The 24,603-nt window shown below is 28.5% G+C and overlaps 1 protein-coding gene across 2 annotated transcripts; it reads right to left on the bottom strand.

Moving 5' to 3' along the window:
• Positions 1-10,028: 10,028 nt before the first annotated feature.
• On the bottom strand, positions 10,029-23,145 carry LOC145749353 (uncharacterized). Of its 2 annotated transcripts, none has more exons than XM_082565102.1 (36): positions 23,043-23,145; positions 22,725-22,826; positions 21,783-21,881; positions 21,471-21,587; positions 20,762-20,965; positions 20,434-20,572; positions 19,501-19,565; positions 19,213-19,315; positions 19,008-19,102; positions 18,666-18,810; positions 18,284-18,441; positions 17,985-18,113; positions 17,659-17,793; positions 17,362-17,478; positions 17,151-17,249; positions 16,505-16,717; positions 16,213-16,311; positions 15,837-16,043; positions 15,552-15,653; positions 15,143-15,322; positions 14,966-15,064; positions 14,660-14,767; positions 14,332-14,529; positions 14,051-14,194; positions 13,583-13,944; positions 13,246-13,381; positions 12,943-13,104; positions 12,584-12,739; positions 12,239-12,420; positions 12,058-12,148; positions 11,900-11,975; positions 11,572-11,813; positions 11,309-11,444; positions 11,129-11,226; positions 10,721-10,870; positions 10,029-10,526 (listed from the first exon to the last, which is right to left on the bottom strand). In XM_082565102.1, the coding sequence occupies exons 1-36, from the start codon at positions 23,079-23,081 to the stop codon at positions 10,350-10,352; spliced, it is 5,064 nt and encodes a 1,687-aa protein (XP_082421228.1). In that variant the 5' UTR covers positions 23,082-23,145; the 3' UTR covers positions 10,029-10,349. The 2 variants fall into 2 exon arrangements, with proteins under 2 accessions (XP_082421228.1, XP_082421226.1); XM_082565100.1 differs by having other exon boundaries at positions 15,837-16,069; positions 16,215-16,311.
• Between the last annotated feature and the right edge of the window lie 1,458 nt (positions 23,146-24,603).

The raw sequence follows: 24,603 nt of genomic DNA, 5'->3' as shown, positions 1-24,603 counted from the left end.
ACTTATCTCAAACTTTTGTTCTACTCAAAATTTTTGCAAAATGTTTTATCTTGAATGTTAGTTAGGCCAACGCGCGCCTAATTAAATATAAAATTTCAGATTTTGAGATTTCATAAATTTTTAATAAAAGTTTCATAACTTTTATGAATATTAATATTTTCAAAAAATATTTTGTAAACCGGGTAATTGGACCTGTGCGGTTCTAACACAACAATTATTTTTCGATTTAAAATTTTTTATTTTTTTTCAAAAAATTTGTATTATTTTTATTCAAAAAATTTGTATGAAATATCATTGGCCATAAATATAACGTGACCTAATTAAACCCAAAATAAAAATTATCTCAAACTTTTGTTTTACTCAAAATTTTTGCAAAATGTTTTATCTTGAATATTAGTTAGGCCAACGCGCGCCTAATTAAATATAAAACTTCAGATTTTGAGATTTCATAAATTTTTAATAAAAGTTTTATAACTTTTATGAATATTAATAGTTTCGAAAAATATTTTGTAAACATGGTAATTGGACGTGTGCGGTTCTAACACAACAATTATTTTTTGATTTAAAATTTGTTATTTTAAAAAAAAAAATTGTATGCAATATCATTGGCCAAAAATATCACGTGACCTAATTAAACTCAAAATAAAAAATTATCTCAAACTTTTGTTCTCCTTAAAATTTTTGCAAAATGTTTTATCTTGAATGTTAGTTAGGCCAATGTGCGTCTAATAAAATACAAAATTTTAGGTTTTGAGATTTCATAAATTTTTAGTAAAAGTTTTATAACTTTTATGAATATTAATATTTTCGAAAAATATTATGTAAACGCGGTAATTGGACCTGTGCGGTTCTAACACAACAATTATTTTTCGATTTAAAATTTTTTATTTTTTTTCAAAAAATTTGTATGCAATATCATTGGCCAAAAATATCACGTGACCTAATTAAACCCAAAATAAAAATTATCTCAAACTTTAGTTCTACTGAAAATTTTCGCGAAATGTTTTATCTTGAATGTTAGTTAGGCCAATGCGCGCCTAATTAAATATAAAATTTCAGATTTTTAGATTTCATAAATTTTTAATAAAAGTTTCATAACTTTTATGAATATTTATATTTTCGAAAAATATTTTGTAAACACGGTAATTGGACCTGTGCGGTTCTAACGCAACAACTATTTTTCGATTTAAAATTTTTTATTTTTTTTTTTAAATTTGTATGCAATATCATTGGCCAAAAATATCACGTGACTTAATTAAACCCAAAATAAAAATTACCTCAAACTTTTGTTTTACTTAAAATTTTCGCGAAATGTTTTATCTTGAATGTTAGTTAGGCCAATGCGCGTCTAATAAAATACAAAATTTTAGGTTTTGAGATTTCATAAATTTTTAATAAAAATTTCATAATTTTTATGAATATTAATATTTTCGAAAAATATTTTGTAAACACGGTAATTGGACCTGTGCGGTTCTAACACAACAATTATTTTTCGATTTAAAATTTTTAATTTTTTAAAAAAATTTGTATGCAAATATTATTGGCCAAAAATATCACGTGACCTAATTAAACCCAAAATAAAAATTACCTCAGACTTTTGTTTTACTGAAAATATTCGCAAAATGTTTAATCTTGAATGTTAGTTAGGCCAATGCGCGTCTAATTAAATATAAAATTTTAAGTTTTGAGATTTTGTCAATTTTTAATAAAAGTATCATAACTTTTATGAATATTAATATTTTCGAAAAATATTATGTAAATATTATAATAAGACCTACGGTTCTAACAAAACAATTTTAAAAAAATTTGTATGCAATATCATTGGCCAAAAATATCACGTGACCTAATTAAACACACAATAAAAATTACCTCAAACTTTTATTTTACTTAAAATCTTCGCGAAATGTTTTATCTTGAATGTTAGTTAGGCCAATGCGCGTCTAATAAAATACAAAATTTTAGGTTTTGAGATTTCATAAATTTTTAGTAAAAGTTTTATAACTTTTATGAATATTAATATTTTCGAAAAATATTATGTAAACGCGGTAATTGGACCTGTGCGGTTCTAACACAACAATTATTTTTCGATTTAAAATTTTTTATTTTTTTTCAAAAAATTTGTATGCAATATCATTGGCCAAAAATATCACGTGACCTAATTAAACCCAAAATAAAAATTATCTCAAACTTTAGTTCTACTCAAAATTTTTGCAAAATGTTTTATCTTGAATGTTAGTTAGGCCAATGCGCGCCTAATTAAATATAAAATTTTAGATTTTTAGATTTCATAAATTTTTAATAAAAGTTTCATAACTTTTATGAATATTAATATTTTCGAAAAATATTTTGTAAACACGGTAATTGGACCTGTGCGGTTCTAACGCAACAACTATTTTTCGATTTAAAATTTTTTATTTTTTTTTTTAAATTTGTATGCAATATCATTGGCCAAAAATATCACGTGACTTAATTAAACCCAAAATAAAAATTACCTCAAACTTTTGTTTTACTTAAAATTTTCGCGAAATGTTTTATCTTGAATGTTAGTTAGGCCAATGCGCGTCTAATAAAATACAAAATTTTAGGTTTTGAGATTTCATAAATTTTTAATAAAAATTTCATAATTTTTATGAATATTAATATTTTCGAAAAATATTTTGTAAACACGGTAATTGGACCTGTGCGGTTCTAACACAACAATTATTTTTCGATTTAAAATTTTTAATTTTTTAAAAAAATTTGTATGCAAATATCATTGGCCAAAAATATCACGTGACCTAATTAAACCCAAAATAAAAATTACCTCAGACTTTTGTTTTACTGAAAATATTTGCAAAATGTTTAATCTTGAATGTTAGTTAGGCCAATGCGCGTTTAATTAAATATAAAATTTTAAGTTTTGAGATTTTGTCAATTTTTAATAAAAGTATCATAACTTTTATGAATATTAATATTTTCGAAAAATATTATGTAAACATTATAATAAGACCTACGGTTCTAACAAAACAATTATTTTTTGATTTAAAAGTTTTTTTTTTTAATTTGTATGCAATATTATTGGCCAAAAATATGTCCGCGTGACCTTTTGACCCATTAAAACTGTATACTTAGCTCGACCAATGATCATACAAAAAAGTGCACTTTTTTCTTTGCGTATTCATAACATAAATTTTTTTTATATTACAGGTCGTGACTAAAGCTATGCGTGAAAAAAAAGTTATTTTCGATGGGGAAGCTAGGTTTCGAACTTAAGACTTTGCTACTTACAAAGTATGGCAATACGCGTTGAGCTACCGGACTGGATATATAAGCGTTACTTATTTATATACATATGTTTAAGACTTTCGATAAGAAAAAAATATTATGATCAATTTTATTAAACAAAAATGATTTTATAAAGTTGAACAACCGATGTTGTTATGTGTTGTAATGATCAATACTGCCTGTAAAACAAAAAATATATTTAATAAAATATTACATAACGTAATTTGAAAACTTAAATTACACGCGATATATGAATATAAACTGTATACGTAATGTAAAAATGATGTAATTTTTGTTCTGTTCAATATTTTTTGAATTTTTCTTTTTATCTTAGGGGTTCTTTTGAGTGTTTTAACATAAATATAATCTCAAGTTAAAGTAACGACATCCAACTATTTTGAAGTACTTTAAAAATAAAATTTTACTATGATTGTTTAAGCCAAATACATTTTAAAAGTTAAAGCAAACGAGCCTTAAACCTAAAAGTAATCAACAAATTAAATTTATTTAAACTTGATAAACGCAGAAATGAAATTTTGTGATCGTCAGTAGAGATATAACAATATTAGAGATATAACAAGACACTTTGGCATAAAGAAATACTTTTGTAAACAGTTAATATTAATAACATGTTAAAACTATGAATTTAACTTCGTCATTTTTAGGTTGCACTTGATGAACTTCTTTTGTTAACCTTCCAACTATTTACGTGAAAGCGAGAAAAACCTAATCAAAAAGAAAAAAGAAATTACAATTTTCTTCAAGACGCTTCGGGGAACTCCTCGATTTCTGTTTTTATTTATCACGCTCGGATGGTTTTAGATGTAAATTGCTTTATCCGCGATTATATAATATTTCATGTTAATTAATATTTTACATTTTTAAATATAAATTGAATCACAATGTATGTAACAAATTTTTGTTCTTAATAAGTTATTATTTTTTTGTGTTAATCAAAAAATTTAAATAACAGTTAAATATTTCAAGTTTTTTTAAAAATTTACAAAAATTATCATTAATTAACCAACTTTGATATATTGTTATTACTACATAAATATTTATTTTTTGGGATGTATTTATTTAGATTCCCATACTAAATCAAATACTTTAAAGCTCTTAAACTTGATACACTATCGAACACATCAAACAATCATTTAAATTTCTTAAATTTAAAAATAAATATCTATTTAATTTTTAACTTTTTTAGTTTTTAAAAAAATGCTAAATTATGTATTTAACTGAATGTTAAAAATTCAGTTAACTTTAAGATAACAAAAAAAATAGTTTTTAAAACTTTAATATGTTTTGAATCATTTTTTTTTAATTTAACTGTAAAATAATTTTTTTAATTTAATTATTTTTTTATTTTAATTTACTATTGAACCCTTATTATGGTTCGAAATCTTAGATTTCGAAACATATTGTTATTGTCAGTGTATTTATTATTATGGCTCGAAATCTTAGATTTCGAAACATATTGTTATTGTTATTATTATTATTAATCTTTTCCAGTGTCTTATAAGCTGTAAATTTTGAGTTAACATAACTTTTGTTTGTGAACATTTGCAGTTTTGAAATTTTATTATGTTGTTTATTATCAGATTGTGTTTTCATTCTCCTATTTACAACATTTAATTATCACTAATTACTAATTAATAGGTGTTTATTTATTAAAATTTAAAGGTTGTTATTAACTTTTTAGATTTTGGTCAATTGTATATAATGATATTAGTAACTCAAAAATAAATTAATATTTTTATTTTTATTACTAATTAATAGGTGTTTGTTTATTAAAATTTAAAGATTGTTATTAATTTCTTAAATTATGGTCAATTGTTTATCATGATATTGATAACTTGAAAATAAATTAAAATTTTTATTTTTGTCACTAAATACTAAATAATATTGTTTGTTTATGAAAATTTAAAGGTTGTTATTAGGTTTTTAAATTTTGGTCGGTTATATCTTATAATATTTATAATTTGAAAATGAATTAAAAAATAATTCTTGTTTGTTTGTTATATTTAAATGCTGGTTTGTTTATTAAAAATCAAAGGTTTGTAATATTCTTAGTTAATGTTTATACATATATTTTTTTATTTATAAAATTTTATGTTAAAAACTATCAAGTAATTTCGAACCATATTTTATTTATTAAATAAATCTAGTTTTTTATTGATATTTACATATACAATTACCCGAGTGAATGATTATTATTTTTTTTCAAATTTTAATAAACAAAATAATTGATATTAAAACCAGTTTTAAGTTAATAATGTTATGTTATATGTTAGATTATACATGTTTTTAATGAACAAACAAGATTTCAAATATACTAAACAAACAAAAATCCTTTTTTTAACCCAGTTGAAAGTTGGTGATATCAGAATATTTATTATACCAAATTTTGAAAGCCTAAAATTGAACGATTTTTAATAAATAAACAAGCTTTAAAAAATAATAAACAAACAAAAATTAATTTTTTAACCTGTCTTAAGTTAATAATATCAAAATATACATTGGACTAAATTTTAAAAGCTTTATATCAATCTTCATTTTTTTAATAAAAAAACAAGCGTTTTGATACAATAAACAAACAATGTTTAATTTTTTAACTCGTTATCTAAGATTTCGTCTAAGATATCAAAACATAATAAAAATATAATATTTGCGCTCTTAGCTGGGTTTGAACATGGGAAGTCTGGACGAAAGTCGAGGGTACTAACTTTCAAGCCTTGAGGGTGGATGGTTAAGCTTTACGTTATTGCAACTACATCATTTTTTCAAAAAAAAATTAAAACCAAAAAAAAGTTTTTATAATTTAAACAATATTAGGCTTACAGATTATACTTTTTAACTTGATTTCAATATAATTAAAAGGCTAAAAGTGTCAATAATGCGATTACAATATCTTAAAATCTTATTGCCAACCCTTTTTGTTAATCAAACGAAAAAATAATTGATTACAAAGCCATATGACATAGCCTAACCTAATAATATACAAAATAAAATTTGCCTCATATTTTAGGTTTTCAGATTTCATCAATTTTTAATAAAAGTGTCATAACTTTTATGAATATTAATATTTTTTTTAAATATTTTGTGAACACGAAATATTCATAATAATATAGAAATTCGTAATAATATAGAAGTTTATTCAAAACTTGACTTTAATAAGCTCTCTAATAAAACGTGATTCACGCAACTGGCATTCTCCATTTCGTTTTAAAACACTAAAAGGTTTATAGCGTTCCTTTATAGCGTAACTTTCGATACATTCGTATTTAAGTAACGGTATAGTTTTATCGAAGTTCACGATTTTATTAACGAAACACCTGTTATCGAAGTTGATTTTTCAAGTAACGGTGCCCACCTATAAAATTAACCAAGATCCAACTATTAAAAATAATTTCCCTGGTTATTATTACAGGATTGGAAAATGCAAATACAAACTTAGCAAATAAAAAAAGGGTTATCTAGCTTTCAAACCTCTATTTGTGTATCAAACAATATTTGTGTATCACTTGGTACCAAATATTTTTTTAGACGCAGCCTTTATATAAAACATTAACTAGGGTTTATAAATTAAACATTAACTAGGGTTTATAAATTAAAAAAGCTGTATAGCAACTACGCTTAATTTTGTCAATAGCTGTTTTGCAATAGTTTTGTAAACATAGTTTTGAAATCAGTTAAACAGTCTACTTGCCATTTTTTATTTAGAGATTGCTTTTATAAAAACGAAGAATACTATTTTTTTAAATTTTAGTTAAATAATTACCATTAATCTAAAATGGAAATAATTTTTTAGTTGTTATATATAAGAAAACTTAACGGATTATATCAATAACGTAATAATTGTATTACAGTAATAAAAAACAACATTTTGTTTTTAATGTTCAAGCTACAATACGTAGGTTAAAGAAAGGAATTATATTTATTTAAACCTTTAATAATCGTTAATGCTGATAAATTGATTTATAACATTCTAATTAAATTAGATTTAAACATAAAACAGTTCCTAATAATTAGTATATATTATTAAATAAAATTAAAGCAGAATGTATACTAAATACTGTTTTTTTGTAATCTTGAGTTTATCAATATATTACCAATATTTAAAAACTTTTTTAGGGATTTTATTGCAACAGGTAGTAACAAGACAAAGTTCGTTTTCTAAAAATGGTTTTAGAAAAGGAAATTCTAGAAGGAATTCGTGATAATAATGGTAAAGAGAAAGATTCTAAAGAATCTGCAAAATTTTTGCATAAACTTGGTTTAATTTACAAAAATAAAGCTTTAAACCATTTTTACAATACAAGAAGATCAAAATTCACTTGCAAAATTGAATTAATACAAAGTGCAGCTTTGCTTAATGCCGCTATTGTAAGAAATCCTGAAAATGTGGAAAAAATTAAAAAAGATCTTTGTCAATTTTGCTTTAAAATACTTCAAGTTGCAAATGCTAAAAATCGAGAAACAGATTTAGTTACCTACTCTAAAGAAATTGCTAAAGACATCCAAATAATGAGAAAAAGGGTTGATAAAAAACTTAAATTTATTTCTCCTATTCCTGAAGACATATCAAACACAAAATTTACTAAACTTAAAAGTGAAAAAGTTAAGGCTATGTGCAACCTGCAAAATAGTTTAACTGCAGATTACACAAAAATTATGAAACGTATCGCTGGGTTTTGCAGAAGAAGAATGGGAAAACTTCCATGTAAATATGCTTTGGTAGGACTTGGATCTCTTGCTCGAAAAGAAATTACTCCTTATTCTGATTTTGAAAACATCATTATTCTTGAAAATAATATTGACCAATTGCCATTAAATAAACAAAAAGAAATAAAAGAATATTTCAGGTGGTTTTCTGTAATATTTCAAATTATTTTGATTAATCTGGGAGAAACAAATATTTCTCGAGTTCATATTCCAGGTTTGCGCAGTAAAGATCCACTTGAATTTTATGATGCTGTTACACCCCTAGGGATTTCCTTTGATGGAATGATGCCATATGCTTGTAAATTTCCACTTGGAAGACAACTTACAACGAAAAACAAACCATTTACACTTGAACTAATTCAAACCGCTAGTGAAATGGCAAGTTTTATTGGGTCAGATAAAGATATTAATAATGGTTACCATTTGGCTGATATGTTGATGACGTCATGTTTTGTTGCTGGTAATAAGCAAGTTTTTTATCAGTTTGAAAATTTTATTGAAAAAAAAGAGTAGATTTTTCCTTAGAGCAAATTGAAAACTCACTGCTTAAAAATATTAAAAGTATTTTCAAGAATTTTAATTTAATTGATCAGTTTAAACAATTACAAATGACATCCGAACTCAACTTGAAAAATATGATTTATAGAAGTTCGACTTTAATAATATCTACCGCAGGTCAACTTTTTGTCCCTAAAATAAAAAGTTCTTTTGACATTTTGGACTTTTTTTCATTCACTCTGCCAGAAAATGAGTACTGTGATCTTAAATTTGCTGTTGCTGTTGCATGTGAAATAAGAGCAAGGGTCTACCTGATAAGAAAATCCCAGAATGATGTTGTTCGGCAATCTGAAATACAAAAAATTATAGATGACACAGTTGGATTAAAAAGTTTTGTGGAATTTTTTGTAATAATATTTTTATTGGTAGAAGATAATTTACCTGATGATTTACCTAACTACAAATTATTCTTGGTCCCATACATTTGTTACAATTTTAAAATTTACAAATATGCTTTGGATTATGAAAAAGAAATTTTAACATCTGCTCCAGGTAAATTTGATTATGTTCAAGACAGTATTTTTGATTTTTATTATTGGTTTGGAAGGTGCAAATATGAACTTTTTCAACATAAAGAGGCACTTAACAATTTTCTTGAAATCCTTCCGCAGGGAGATGATCTAACTTATATTGCTGATTGTTGCTGTTGGATCGGATTGTGCAAATATAAACTTAGTCAATTTAAAAAAGCATTATCATGTTTTCAACTTTCTCTTCAAATCTTTGAACAAGATCGTCATGATTCAAAAAGTACTGACATTTCTGATTGTCATATTGGCATTGGAAAGTGCAAATACAAACTAGGTCAATATAAAAAAGCGTCATCCAGTTTTCAAACCTCTATCGAAATTCAACAACAATTTAATAAAGAGCAAACAAAGATGAATAATGTTTCTGAATGTTTTTATTGGATTGAGTTATGCTTTATAAACTGGTTTGTTATCCGAAAAAAGTAATTGACCTCCAAAACTTTAACAAAAGCTTTAGAGGTTATACTGACTAAAACAATAGGCTACCCACTTATTTCTGAATACTTTACAAATATTTTTTTAGCTTTTGCAATATTTAACACTTTATAAATGAACATGAACTGATTTTTAGCGATTGTATTTTTTATTTATGTTTGTTGTATTACGCTTTAAATGGGCTACTTAAGAATTTTAATTATGAAAATATTTTCTTTTTTAATCTTAAAAGCTTCAAAAAATAAATTTCCTAAAAAAAGATGTACTTGTTATAAATTATTCATAAAAATTATTACTACTAGTTTTTAAATAACTATCTCTTTACCTTTTTATTTTCTTATCTGTTTGTTATTGTTATTATCTCAGACTTGTAACCGATATGTGTAGTTTAATATAAAACATTTATGATTTTAAATGTTTAATTTTACTTTGTTTTAACTTTAGGTAAATTTAAAATGTATGAATTAATACCCAATTTTTATAAAAAAACGTTATTTTGTGTAATATATATTTAGATTAGAAAAATATCTTATTTAACAAGTTTTAAGAAAATTATTTGTTTTATAACTGGTTGGCCAACGTGTTGCTTATTAACCACAACTCTTTTTTAATTGGGTAGTTACAACAAAACTAAATACATTTAGGTTTATTAATCTACATTTTACTTTTAAGTCTTGGTCGACAAAAAAAGTTGTAACACAACAAATGTAGGCAATATTGGCAACTTGTAGTTTTGGACGTTGCATATTTATCATTTACAAGCTTAAATGACTTAGGTTGGGTGTAGTAATAAGTCAAAAATATTCATAAACAAAGCAATAGTTAAAATTGTAAGCTTTATTTATATATAACTGTATGTGGCATATTATCGTTTAAAGTTACATCGTTCGAATTGTTATGACTTCTTGGCTGTTTTCGATTTATGGCATGAGGTGAGTCATTTGATACTGCATACGAGTTTGAATTGTCCCTCTGTATAATACTGAAGGGTAAATCTCCCGACTGTGTAATTCCCTGACAAAAAATTATTATATTTAACATTTTTTTAAACTTGAGTTTGACTTTTTTAGACCGAATCCAAAATAAGCACAATTTACTTAACTCTGACATTTCTAAAGTTGCATGTAACAGTTTTCTGATAAACCAATGCTCAGGTTAAAAAAGTTTGTTTATCATCCTTTCAATTTATAGTTAAATGTGATATTTACCTTTCTTGTCCAGTACTTTTGTTTAATAGTTTCCCAATCGACCACACGCTCCAAAGTAGCATTTCTTTTAGCGCTTTCCAGGGTGAAGGTTTTCGGTTGATTAGCGCCATCCTTTTTGTTAGCATTTGCGCTGGACGAATTCGAATGAACCTTTACCATTTAAATATTTATTAAATAAATAATAATACCAAGGAAATTAATTAAAAAAACAAATTTTTTGTGTTATGTGGCAATGCTTATAGTAACAAACAACTGTTTTTTTGTTGATTACTATTATTTGCAAAATGTCATCAAATTTAATTTCTTTAACTCGCACAATGGTAATGTTATAGTTATGCCAGTATTATTATATAACATAATATGTATGATATCTATCAGTAATTCCTATTGCTAAAAAATAATATTTACATTGTTATGATTGTAAATGATTGTGTTTGGGTTTTCATCAAACGAATTATCGATGTCGTCATCATCAGAGTGGTTCATGCCCACATCACAAGCTCGACCTAAAATGTTAACCAAACCAGTTAAAATACTAAAAATAATTGTAAAATTAAAACTATTTTCAGAAAAATATTTTTAATAAACCTTTGTGTTTTATAGTAAGTTTAGTATATTGATATGCAGTAACAAGTAGATTGATAGGCGCTGGGGACAAACTTGTCTTCTTCATATTTCGAATTAGTTTTGCTCTACCAAATTTCCATTCTGTGTCTGATTGAGCCTGCAATACAATCAAGTACTTAGATGCTGTAAGCCGTAAGGTGTAAATTTATCTTAGTCAAAATTTGATTTTGTTTGGCTGATATACAAATTCTCTGTAGCCTAGCTTAAAGTAATATAAAACCTACCTGTATTCTTTGATATGTATCCGACATCATGGCAATGAGAAGATTGATCAAAACGATCAAGGTAATCACGTGATATAAACCAAACACAATTTGAACGAGATAAATTGTGAATTCTGGATTTCTACTTATGGGCGGAAGGTTGTCGGGTTCGATTAAACCAAAAAGAGCAAAAAATAGAATTTGAAATGTGTCAAGTGGCGTCAGAAGTCTTGCTGTAGAACTTCCACCGCCATTTACTCCGTCTATCGGTAAAAATGTTTATAAATAAATATAAGAATATTTAAAGCTCACATTTAAACTTATATAAGCAACGTGGCATTCAACTTACCCACAATATCGATTGTAGAAGTTTCATTGACGTACACAGGTTGATATACCGCTGATAACCACATTGTAAATGCAACCTGTCAACAAATGCATTTCGTTTAAAATAAACTACACAACCCGGCGTATTTCTATCTGTATTTTAAGTTAAATAATACTTACGATAAACATAAGAACTATGACACCAAATTTAAACAAGTCATTTAAAAGACCTTCAATAATAATCGTCCACGGCCCAAAAAGGTAATGAAAACTAGAAACAAAATAATACTGCGTCTTAATTAGACAATTTAGAGATTTAATATTTATATATAAATATTTAATATTTCAAATAATGTTTTACCTTAAAAACTCTAAGAATTGCACAAATGAAAAAGTCATGGCGGCTGAGATTAAAATGTTGCGAATATAAATAATGTCCCAATACGTTTGGTTAGCGCCACCTGGGGGCGTTAACCGATAGGCAATCGAAGAAATATGAATTACAACCGCTATTGCACATAAAACTATTACAATGGAACGTATCTAAAAAAAGAAAATTGTTTTAGATTATTAATTTCTAAATTGCAAAAAATGTATGCTAAATACAAGGTCCTAAATTAGTTATCAAAAGAGTTATCAAAACCATTACAAAATTTTCTTTTTGAAAAAAGCTACGGAATGCTTTGGTTTAAATATATTCACTTACTTGAGCTATACCGGAACGCTTTCCTGGACTGGTTAGTTCGTTAACTAAAACACCAGTAACCCACACCAGCAACAGCCACTCATTCCACGTTGGTACAATTGGTGTATTGTAAATTGGTGTAATAGGTATAGCAACAGTTAATACAAAAAGAGTAACCTAGTAACAAACAAAAAAGATTCCTAAAATTTGTAAATGTTTAGGTTTATTTGGAAGTAACTTAGTTTACCATTAGTCTACATTTAATATTTTAACACTTATACCCAATTGCGTTAATCATTGTTGCCTTACATTTAAAATACAATAAAAAAAACGCTGGCTAGCTTAAATTACCGTAAGATGTATTTAAGAACATTACTTACCATATAAAAGTGACTAACGAGGTAAACCATAAATTTAATGATAGGTGTTCGGTTAAGCTTAACAGGCAAAGGCAAAGAAAGAAACAACCACAGGAGAGGAATAAAAAGAATTGCAAAAAATAAACAAACTAGTTTCCAGTCTGACCATCCAAGATTTCCAACCTAAACATTAACTTCTGTTTCTAGTCCGAAATTTTTAACATCCAAACAAAGTTTTTTTCAATAAAGTTCAATACATTTATTACAAACACCTTAAATTCATAATATTATATTTAACAACCTTAATTTAAATGTTATAGTTACCCAAATATCGGAAAGGTATTTCTGTACTGCTGGGTGTGCAATAACATTTTTCTGTTCGCATTCGATTAGAACATCTAAAAATGGTGATGAACGTTGATCAACTGCTTTTAAAATGTCGTTAGCCCCGTTCGTAGCACTATTTTGTGAAAAACATAAAATTAAGTTTGCCATTAAGTTTATTGTTAAGTGTTTTTAAACTTCATTAACTTTAAATTTCGCAATCTAAAGATTTTGATATAGATTGTAAAGGATTGGTTAAATACTTCTCATGCAATTTTGATATTTACAAGCTAGTACGCTATAAAACTGGATTTTAGTATTGAATTAGCAAATCTACCTGCAAATTTCTAGCAATTCCACTGCTAGGTCTTCGCAAAAACAAGCACAGTCTACCAGCCCTTTAGCCTGCTCTTTTTCACGATTACTTGACAGTAAAAAAGCTCTTGATAATTTGGTAGCAGTGTCTATAGGCGCAGTAGATGATAAAATAAACTCTTCCAAAATAGCCATGTTACTTGACATTTGTGTATCATCCTTTGAATTTTTTCGATTAGTTCTATTGTTTGTTGCTAAAATTTTCTTAGGTGCGTCGTTGGTGGAAGGCGACTTTGCTACTAGCATAAGGTCGCAAACAAAAGATTTGTCCTCGATTAGTTGGTAAGTATTGTGATTGCACTTCAGTAAGTAACTTACGACGCACTAAACATAATAAAAATAAGCAATTTTTTTTAATATTAAAATAAGCAAAAAAGTGTCATATTCAACCTATATTATTCACATCCTAGTTACAAAACTTTCAACTTACATAATGTCTCGAAGAAGCCGCAAACTGAATTGCTATCTTTCTTTCTTTATTTTCTTGGTTAGTTTGTGCACCTGCTTCGGTGAGTAGTTTGACCATACTTAACGAACCCGATTTTGCAGCAAGATGCAGCGGTGTCATGCCATTCTAACAATGTACAAATAACATTTAAATCATAAGGTCAAAAAAGTTTTTTTAATTTAGAAAAATTATACCAAAAATTTGGTTGTAAACTAAGGCAAACACAATAATATTAAGTTTAACACAACCAAAACTTTAAATACCCTGTCCGCTGATGCTATATCAGCGCCTTGACCCAGCAGCAGAGAAGCCATATCTAAATGTCCATAACAGGCAGCGTAATGCAAACATGTATACCCCTTTGAATCAGTTGTTCGGAGCTGAGTGATCGACTTACTTAAAAGTAACCCGACCACTGACACAAAACCACTCCGTGCTGCTAAATGTAGAGGCGTAACTTTCTGAAGAGTTAAACAAAGTTATGATTTTTAAAAGATTTAAATTATAGATGTATCTCTAATTGATGCAAATATAATCTTTTCAATTTCATATTAAAGTAATCAATTAGAATCTAGTTTGTTAAGATTGTACCTGTACAACACTGGATGCTTCCACACGAACTCCAGGATAATTTAAAATCATGCGCACTAGGTTCACGTGACCTGATTGCGAGGCCAAATGGAGAGGTGTAAAACCGTGCTATAAATTTTATCGTAAATATTTTATTACTTCTATACACACTTCTAAGTATCAAGTATCAATTTTCTGATAATCAAGCGCAGGGGTTTTATCACATTCTTTTGGTTTGAATTTTTTTGAAATCACTTAAAAATCGGTTTTAGGTTTTTTAGAGTGTGAGGATGTTGTCATTATTTTTAATAAAATGCCTTTACTCACATCTCGTGTTGTTTCTCTGGCATCGTCGATTTTGATTCCAGGCAACTTACTTGCTTCGGCTGCACTTATTCGATGCAACATTTCTCTGGCAAATTCTTCCTAATTATAAAACACATTACGGTTGATATAGTTTTAAAATATATAAAAGACTTGTTAAAATTTTAAAACAAAATTTACGTTTCCGGATTGCGTAGCTATGTGTAAAACATTAAATCCAGTTTTTGATGAAACAGTTTGCCATAATTTCGTTAAAGATTTATTCATTTTTTCTTCGATTGCCGATTTGTTTCGACTCAGTATTTCGATAACGTTGCAGTGTCCATATTTTGCACTTAAATGTAATGCGTTCATACCATCCTTTAAAAATCAAGTTGATAAAACATTTATTAAAATAACACTTACATTTTAAGGCGGTAAATACCTAAAAACAAATTTAAAAAAAAATGGAGTTTATCTATCAGCAACGACAGCCGTAAGCTAACTTTATATTAACTATAAGAAAAAAACACATCCACATATTAAGATGGTTAACAGTTAACACTTTGCTTTATTCATGCCCTAAAGATGTAGCTGTACAAGTATTTACCGCGTCTTCGTCCATTAAGTTAGCACCATTCAGAATTAGTTCAGTAACTACTTCAGCATGACCTCTACTTGCTGCTATGTGAAGTGCAGTTGAGTTTGACGTCTAAAATTAATTTCAAAAAAAAAAAAATTTTTAAGATAAGTTTAAAAATGTAGTTTTAAGTACAAGCATATGCTGATTTATTTAAATGTTTTTATACATCTTGGTAACTTGTGATACAGAAATTGTCAACTTATATCAAACATGCACCGTTTAAATAAAATCTATTTAACTTAATATACAAACCGCGTCAGTTGCTGTTGTGACACTTTCTTTATTGGAATTTAAAAGTTCTCGAATGACTGCCACGCTTCCTTTCGAAGCAGCAATATGTGCACAGGTGGCCCCGTTCTTGTTGGCAACTGTGACCAAGTCACTGCGACGTGCCAGGAATAGTTTTACGACGTTGGAATGATCGTTTTCTGCTGCTAAGTGCAATGGTGTTTGTCCATTCTGGGTAAAAATTAATTTAAAAAATACTTAATTTAATAACACCCAATATATCAACTTAGTTAATTTTGATTTGATTTAGCTGTAACAGGGTTACGTTTAGGTCGAATCTTCCAACTAAAATATTCAAATACTTAAAATGTTAAAATTTTGTTTTAATTAATATTCTTACACTGTCCGCAGCTTCCACGTCCGCTCCAGCAGCCAACAAAATGTCACAAACTTCAAATTTTCCATCCTCGGCAGCTTTATGAAGTGGAGTCTTTTTATCCTGAAAATAAAGTAAGGCTCTGTTACTATAATATTTTTCAATTAACATTTGAACTAGTAATTTAAAATCTACAAGTATACTTGGTTAAAAAATGTTTTTGTTGGAAAAAATAATAAGTGTTTAAAAGTTGAAAAATCTTAAAATATTTATTGAATTATGATTGTCATTTAACTTGGCAAACAAATCTACTTACTAAGCTTAAAGCATCGATTGTAGCCTTATGGTCCGAGCCGACAGGTTTGATAAGCTTTTTTACTAAAGTTTTGTATCCTCGCTGTGAAGCAAGATGTAATGGCGTCAAGCCCAACTTGGTCTTGGCATTTATAAAAGCTTTTTTGCGTATCAACATGTCGGCTATAATGTCGTGACCATTTTCAGCGGCAAGATGTAACGCTGCTTTACCGTTCTGTAATAATTAGCATGTGTTAAATAATAGTCATACACATATTTTTCGTAAACTATATTTCAGAATAAAAAAAGTTGTTGCACTAAGTACCCTATATAACATTTTATCGAATTACAGCAACTTGTAATTTTGTATTTGGTTTAAAACTTGTTACGATTTTGCCTGATAGTTTTTTGCATAAAAGCCTTATTGATATTTTATAGTATTTTATTTCGTAAGATTTACGTCAACCGTCCACAAACTCGTATCACGAATAACAATATACAATACAATTAAACAGTTAAAGCAACTAGTCACGTGATACAGAACACGTGATAATGATAAGGTATAAAGACGGGACTCTTGGTGTAAACACTTGACAAAAAATAGATAAGACTTATAGAGTAAACAACAATATGGCGGATTCGTTACAGACTAATTAATGTTCACATACCTCATCAAAAACATCAACTCTTGCACTTTGGTTTAAAAGAACGTCAACACATTCGTGGTGGCCTTCGTCACTTGCAAATAACAGAGGAGACCATCCGTTCTACAGAAAAAAAACTAAGTTTTAACAAAAAAACGCATTTTATGATTAAACAAAAAGTATATTTCGTTGGTGGAGCAATATAAAAAAACGTAAGTATTTTTAGCAGCATTACCTTAGCTTGCCGGTTTATAATACTTGTCATTTTTTCTTGATTTTTGCTGACGTGTGAAAGTAGAATTCTCAACATTTTGTCGTTGCCAGCTCGAGCACAATAATGCAAAGGAGTCTCCTGAAAAGTAATACTTGCATTAAGAAATTTGTTTATTTTTTTTACATTTGTTTACCTTTTATTAGAATATGTTATATACTTTGTCATTTGACATTCTCATGTAGACTTAATTGTTTAGGGTTATTGTAATATGTCTTACAATAAAAATACCATAGTGTATGCTGTAAACATTGTATTAACCTGAGTTAGTTTTGTACAAAAATTCACATCTCCATCATATTCCAATAGCTTCTTAATTATTTCAAGTTCTTCGTTTTCAAAGTGAGCTCGTTCTTTTGTAAGTTCTGCTGCGATATGAAGAGGCGTTTCACCTTCCTGTCAGAACAAAAAAATTAAGTTTTGAAAAAAAATAAAAACGATGTAAAATCTAATTCAAGTATGTGAGCTAATGGTTATAAAAGTTAACTCTATGCAAAATGTGTTTGGTTTTTCGCCTTTACATTGCACTATTTGCAATACTATCGAAACAATGTAGGTATGATGTAAATATTAAAAGGCTAACTTACTTTATTTTCCATGTTAACACACATTGTGGCATCGTATTTCGAAAATGTTTTCTTTAGAAATTCGATGGTGAAATTCACGATCTCAGATCTACAATGACGTACAGCAAGATGAAGAGCATTTTCTCCAACCTTAAAAAGTACAAGATGAAACAAATATTAAGGGAAAAAAACTCAGCATTTTAAATTTACGAAAAACCTAGCTTTTTTATAAGTTTGGCAGTTTTCCCTAGATAACTTAACTACGCATGGTAATTTTTTTCAACTATATTAAAAAGAAACATTTATTCCTTTGTATTTACCTTTGATTGTGTCCTCGCATCACCGCCCTCTTCCAACAAAAGTTTAAAGGTTTTTAAGTTTCCTTTTCTTGCTGCCATGTGCACTGCAGTTTCTCCATCTTCCCTTGCACAATTCACATCAGCACCAGACTTAATTAACATCTCAGATACTTGCTCCCCTAAAACGGTTAAAAATTTATAAAACTATAACATAAAAATACATTACAAATATCTTTGCAAAACAGAAATAAGAATTAAGAAACGAATACCGGTAAAAAAAGAATGTGAAGGGAAGGCTTTTAGGTTATCTAAAAATTTAATAAATAATACATGCCATATCGAGACTTCGTTTTTAATAAATCGAATTAGAAATTTTATCATTAGAAAAATTGACTTTACTGACCATCTGATATTTGTGCAGCGAGATGCAGCGGTGTTTCTTGTTGGTCGCCTCCTTTGATTTGAACTGGAGCTCCAAATCCTAATAACATTTGAACGACAAACGGGCGACAATTTTGAACTGCTACATGCAAAGCTGTCAACTTGTCCTATGTTTACAAAAAGACTAATTTTCAAGAGATATCAACTGTAGTGTAAAAGCTTTAAATATTTTGTTCACAACAATTTTAACAGAACATCAAAAAAAGAAGTAAAATGCTAAAAACTAAGCTAGGGTAATAAACTTCAAGTTAGGTACAAATTGTCTACATATTTAAATTATCAATTCATGTTTTGATAAACTTACTTTGGTTCTAGCATCAACATGAGCTCCTTTCATCAACAAAGTTTTTACGACGTCGACGTGGTTGTTCTTGGCAGCAGAATGCAAGCATACAGCTCCTAAAATTTACGAAAAAAAATCTTTAAAAATTTAAAATTCTATTTTTGAAAACATAAATGAATTTTAGGATTTTATATTTTTAATAAAAATAACAGTTAAAATTAGTTACCCGATTTGTTGGGCATGTGCAGTGGAACTCCTTTCTTTAAAAACGCCAGTGCAGTTTCAGGATGACCACATTCGGATGCGATATGCATTAACGTACTGCCATCCTAAAAACATTAACTTTAAATAAATATGTGCAACAATACATAGACTTCAATAAATTTATTAGCTTAAAAAATACAAATTTGCATTCATTGCAAAGTGTTGTGTGTTTAACCTACAGTTTATCAGAATTTGACTATTACAACTTGTACTGAATTTACACAAGGAGTAACTAACAAAGTGTATTTACCCGAGTTCTGCGAAGAACTGTTTTAGGAAATCGTTCGACCAGCAGATCAACCACAGCAGTATGTCCTAACGATGAAATAAATTTAATCACTTATTGTAAATTTGAGTATTTAATTCATCATATTGCATACAATTTAGAATGGTGTATAGTAAATGTAACATAAAAACCCTTGTAATGCATTGTATAAACTACTAATAAAATTAATTTATTACAATTCAATACAAAAAGTTTGTTTGGTAATCTTGATTTTAATACCTTTACTTTTCAATAACAAACAAGCAAGTATTTATATTGCTAATGAAAAAGAAACATACAGATTTTTTGTCAACACACAATAGAAAACAATAAAAAATTTGACTGTTTGTAATAGGCTTTCAGTAGTTTTAAAAACACTTAACCACCAAAAATTTAAATCAAATGTTAACAACTTCTAAATACCAAAATTTATCGGAGGTGAAAATTATTTCATGTTTAACAAATATTTTAACACCACGCCTTGAAAATAACATCAAAATTTATAATAAATATAAACACCTAAGTGTTTACCCCTGTGGTATTGCAAACACATCAAAGTCATCATAAATACGGATTGCTGTCGCTTCACCGAAAATAATTTTATCGAATATACAATTGTACGAAAGCCATATTTAAAAAAAACGCCATTTTACTAACAGTAAGAAATTTTTTATTAACACCTTCCTACCCTAACCCTCGTTAAGAATTTGCCTTTTTATTTCAAAAAAATGTTAATCTGAATTTCTGTGAATTGTTGCTTTAAAATTTTAGTTTTCGAGAGAGTATGCCATTTGCTGAAATGGTTTTCAATAATCTAAGCGAATACCGTCAAAACTACTTAAACAATATATTAATTATCTAAACTTTTGCATTTAACTTAATAATATTGTAAATTGTACCTAGGCTTTGAGATCTTACCCTTTTCTGCAGCAATGTGTAAAGGTGTGCGATCAAGTTTGTCCAGTAAAGTTGGATCAGCTTTGTGTAAATATAAACATTCGATTATTACTGGATCGCCCATGGAAGATGCAATATGTAGTGCTGTCGAGCCTTCATTCTAAACAAGTAAAAAAGTGTAATTTTAGGAAGTGTAGTTTGTAAAAAAAATATTAGACAAATTTACAAGTCGATCTTATGATCATAACCAATGTTTAGTTGTCCTACTAAGTTAAGGTTGTTTGTTTATTTAAAAACCTTTACAAATAGCATAAATTTATGGATTAAAAAATGCAACACCACCACTTACATTTTGTACGTTTATAGGTGACCCCTTTTTGCAGAATAGCCTCACCATCTCAGCATCTCGTTTTTCGCAAGCCATGTGCAACACAGTCTCGCCAGTACGAGGATTTTGATATCTCAGTTGCTCGTCGACTTGCTGAAGTAACAAGTCGCGATACGCGGCCTGGTTGTTAGCTTCGATGGCCAAAAACAAAGCAATATTTCCATTCTAAAGGTTCATTTGTTTAAAGTAAAGGTATTTTTTAAGTAGTTGACCGATAAGTCAATGCGTTTGCATTGTGCCAGCGCCTTTAAGTAAACCTGACTTTGTATTGTTGTATTGTGATCAAAAGTTACCGATACACGGAAGTCCCATTTAAAAAGAAATATTTAAACCTGGCACACCCTTTAACTAATAAGAACCAAAACAGTAAAATAAATAAGGAAGCCTTACTTAAATCAGCTGTATTTAAACAAATCACGTAGTTAAAGCCAAGTGCTAAGAATTAAAAACTTGAATAGTAACATAACCAATTACGAAATTATAAAAAAAAGTGGTTATATTGTCTTTTGAACTTTACTTCCCTAATTTTCTTATTTCAACACATATTTGTTAATCAAACCGCCTAAGTTTAAAATATGACGTCAGCTGTTTAAACTCTCGCCACAATTAAATCTTGTCGACTAACGACGGAATATTTATTTTTTGAGGCTAAAAAAACAAAACAAGTTACCGCATCTTTTTCCAGTCTGGCTGATTTATGTGCGGCTCGAATCACGGCTTGAGATACGGCTGACGCGTTGTTACCCGATCTAGAACAAGCCATGTGCAAGGGTAGTTGCTGTTTTTCCTAAAAAATCACCCCAATTAGTATAAAAAATTGTTTTTTTCATATAGCTCAACATGTTATTGTTTTGCTGTAGAACATAAATAGTTGTATTCAAAAAATAAATTAGCTATTTCAGGTTGAAAGCCTAATTTAACTACCCTTCAAATGCAATTTAAAACTGTTAAAACTGTTATAATAATTACTAAAATCACTTACCCCTCCTTTCACGTTTAAATCCACTTTTTTCTTAATAAGTAAATTGACAATATCTTCTCGTCCATTTTGAACAGCGTAATGAATTGCTGCTTGGCCGTCCTATAATACACAAAAATCATATAAAAATAGTCAAATTAGATTTTTAGGTATTTTTAAATTACCTTTTTGGCAGGTCGCTTTCTATTTACTGACATCTTAAATATTAATTAATTTATCTCTTTTACATTTTTGATATTTTAGCCTTTCTTTAAAAAACTTTTAACTTCTTTTTTTAGCTTAATTACATTAGTCAAGGGATAAGATTATAAATTTAAGATAACGTTGTTATCTTTTACACAAGCTTTCTATATGAATAACTGTATTCCTTTTAACAATATAACTTCAGTATGTGTACACCAAATAAATTTAAAATAAAGTAGTGCTGAAAGTAATTTGTATTTACATTATAATACTTGGCAAACACCTCCCGTGATGTGAAATATTTTATTATTTAAAAAATACACGTTTTGGTTAAAGGCCCAGCACTTAAAGCAAAAATTCCCAAATTTCGATCAACTAAAACCGCCATTTAAATTACGGCAAGAAATTGGGAATTTCAGCAAGTGCGTCAAACAGTTTAAATAATTATAAGCAAACTTTGTTACTTAGTAACTGAATGATATTAAACCTTCGATCCGTTGACTTTTTAATTAAAAACCAAGACACTAATGCAAATCAACAAACATTAATATATGTGCAATAAACAGCATTCAGTTATGACAAATTAAATAAGTTTGATATTTATATGGCCGTTACTAAAATAAATCATTTTTTTGTTTAAAATAAAATAATAGTTTTTAAATTAAATGGGTATAAAGTATATAGTATAGTTTTTTTTTAAACAGATTGAATTTATTTATTTATTGTTTATTAAATTCAAATTAACTAATATAATATAGTTACCCTGGCTCTGTCGTTTACATTGACTCCCATGTCTATCAACCTTTCCACGATCACTAATCTATTGTCTCTGGCCGCCAACATAAAAGGATTTACTCCAGTTTCCTGAAACAAAATTTGCATATTTCAATGTTTAAAATACGATCAATATAATAAATAAAACATTGTACTTAAGCACGTTGCCTTGTGCGTAAACGCATAATAAAATGCCTCAATTTACACTGAACAAATTTAGGTTGCGTAATTTTAGATGAGTAGAATTCGATTTTGTAAGCAATAAATGTTGAAATACTATATTTGCCCCTAAAATCCAATACTTACATCATCTACTACATATAACTCGGGGTCACCCTTTTCCATATACCTTAACACTACATCAACCTGTGTCCAGTCCCGTTTTATGGACAGGTTAAGCAAGCGACTGTTAGCATCACCGACTGGCAAAATTTTTGCCATACTGCCCCCCATATAGCCTCTAAGAGACGGAATGAAATCGGAAATTCGCGATGACGACACAGTTTGGCGTGATGACGTAGAAGCAGGCCCTGATATGGTTGAGTGGTTACTACTACTGGGCGCAAAAGAGGAAGAGAAGGGAGCTTTGTCGGGTTTGCGTCCAAGGATAAGAGGAGAAGATACCGTTCTTTTAGAAAAGGCTTTATTTTTCCGATTTCCAGAACCTGTGCGGTTAGAACTTTGCTTAGATGTCTCGTTACTGGTAGATGATACATCGTCTGTGTCGGTTTTTGACACTGTAGAATTATTCGATATTTCACTGTCTCGCTTTGCAAGCGTTTTAAGTTCCTCATTTTCGCATATCGAAGTTAGTTCGGTGTTTACGGACGAATCGGTGGTGCGTTTTGATTCTTGTGCCAACGCTTTTTCCCTGGGTTTTGCTACGTTGGAAGTGCTGGCTGACTTAATCGTTGTTCCAGCTAACTTTCCCTTATCTTTTTCCATTACATTTAATAAAGCTCATGTAATCAAACGCACATCATCAACATTTAATAACCGATAGAAAGGAATAATATATTTATAACGTTCTAAAACATTGAATAATTTAACTTTTAAAAATTCCCAATTCTAAATCATCTACTCTAGCCTTAACACTACGTACAAGGAGTTTTATTTAATAACCAATTTACTGGTTAATAAAAAAGTTAAGTCGAGCTATCTAGACCTAGCATGGCCAATGCCAAAATTTCCGATCCATCAACAGCCGCAGATAAGAATAAATAGAACACGCAGGTGGTCCTTGGATGAATTTCTATTGAAACTGAATCCCGATTTACAATGCGAAAGGAATCACAAGCTAAACAAAATCGACTTCAATGATCTTTAAATAATTGCTCGCGATACCTGTCTCTAGTTGTTGTGATTTTAAACCAACATCAATTAGATAAAAACACATCAAATACAGCGAAAGAAATGAGCGTTACCCTTACTTTCTTATTCAAAAAACTGTGTAAAACGTGTACCCTCGCATGAGTTAAAACTATCACATAAAGATACTCCGACAAAGTAATAAAAAAACTTCTTGTCGACTTTTTCGCAACTTAGCGTTCGTAAAAGTACACTAAAACCCAGACAAAACGATTACAGCGACTCCTTGGGTGATTAAATACACTCAGTGTTTAATTCACGCGCTATTAACAATCCATTTACTAACCAACCCTTCCTAAGTAAACAAAATTCCTCAGACACATGCGACATACAGGTGTAATAAATGCAAGTTTAATTAAGGCGCACACAAAAATATTTCCAATGCTGTATGGACTTTGCCAAATCACGTCAAAACATTGCCAAACATTTCACCAAAACGAAATTTGTGTGAATTTTAAACTTGGTTTGTTACATAGCCCGCTATTTGATAACGCGGAAA

Source organism: Corella eumyota, chromosome 4, assembly GCF_963082875.1.
Source record: "Corella eumyota chromosome 4, kaCorEumy4.1, whole genome shotgun sequence".
Lineage (NCBI taxonomy): Eukaryota > Metazoa > Chordata > Ascidiacea > Phlebobranchia > Corellidae > Corella > Corella eumyota.
This window is presented reverse-complemented; position numbering and strand designations above follow the sequence as displayed.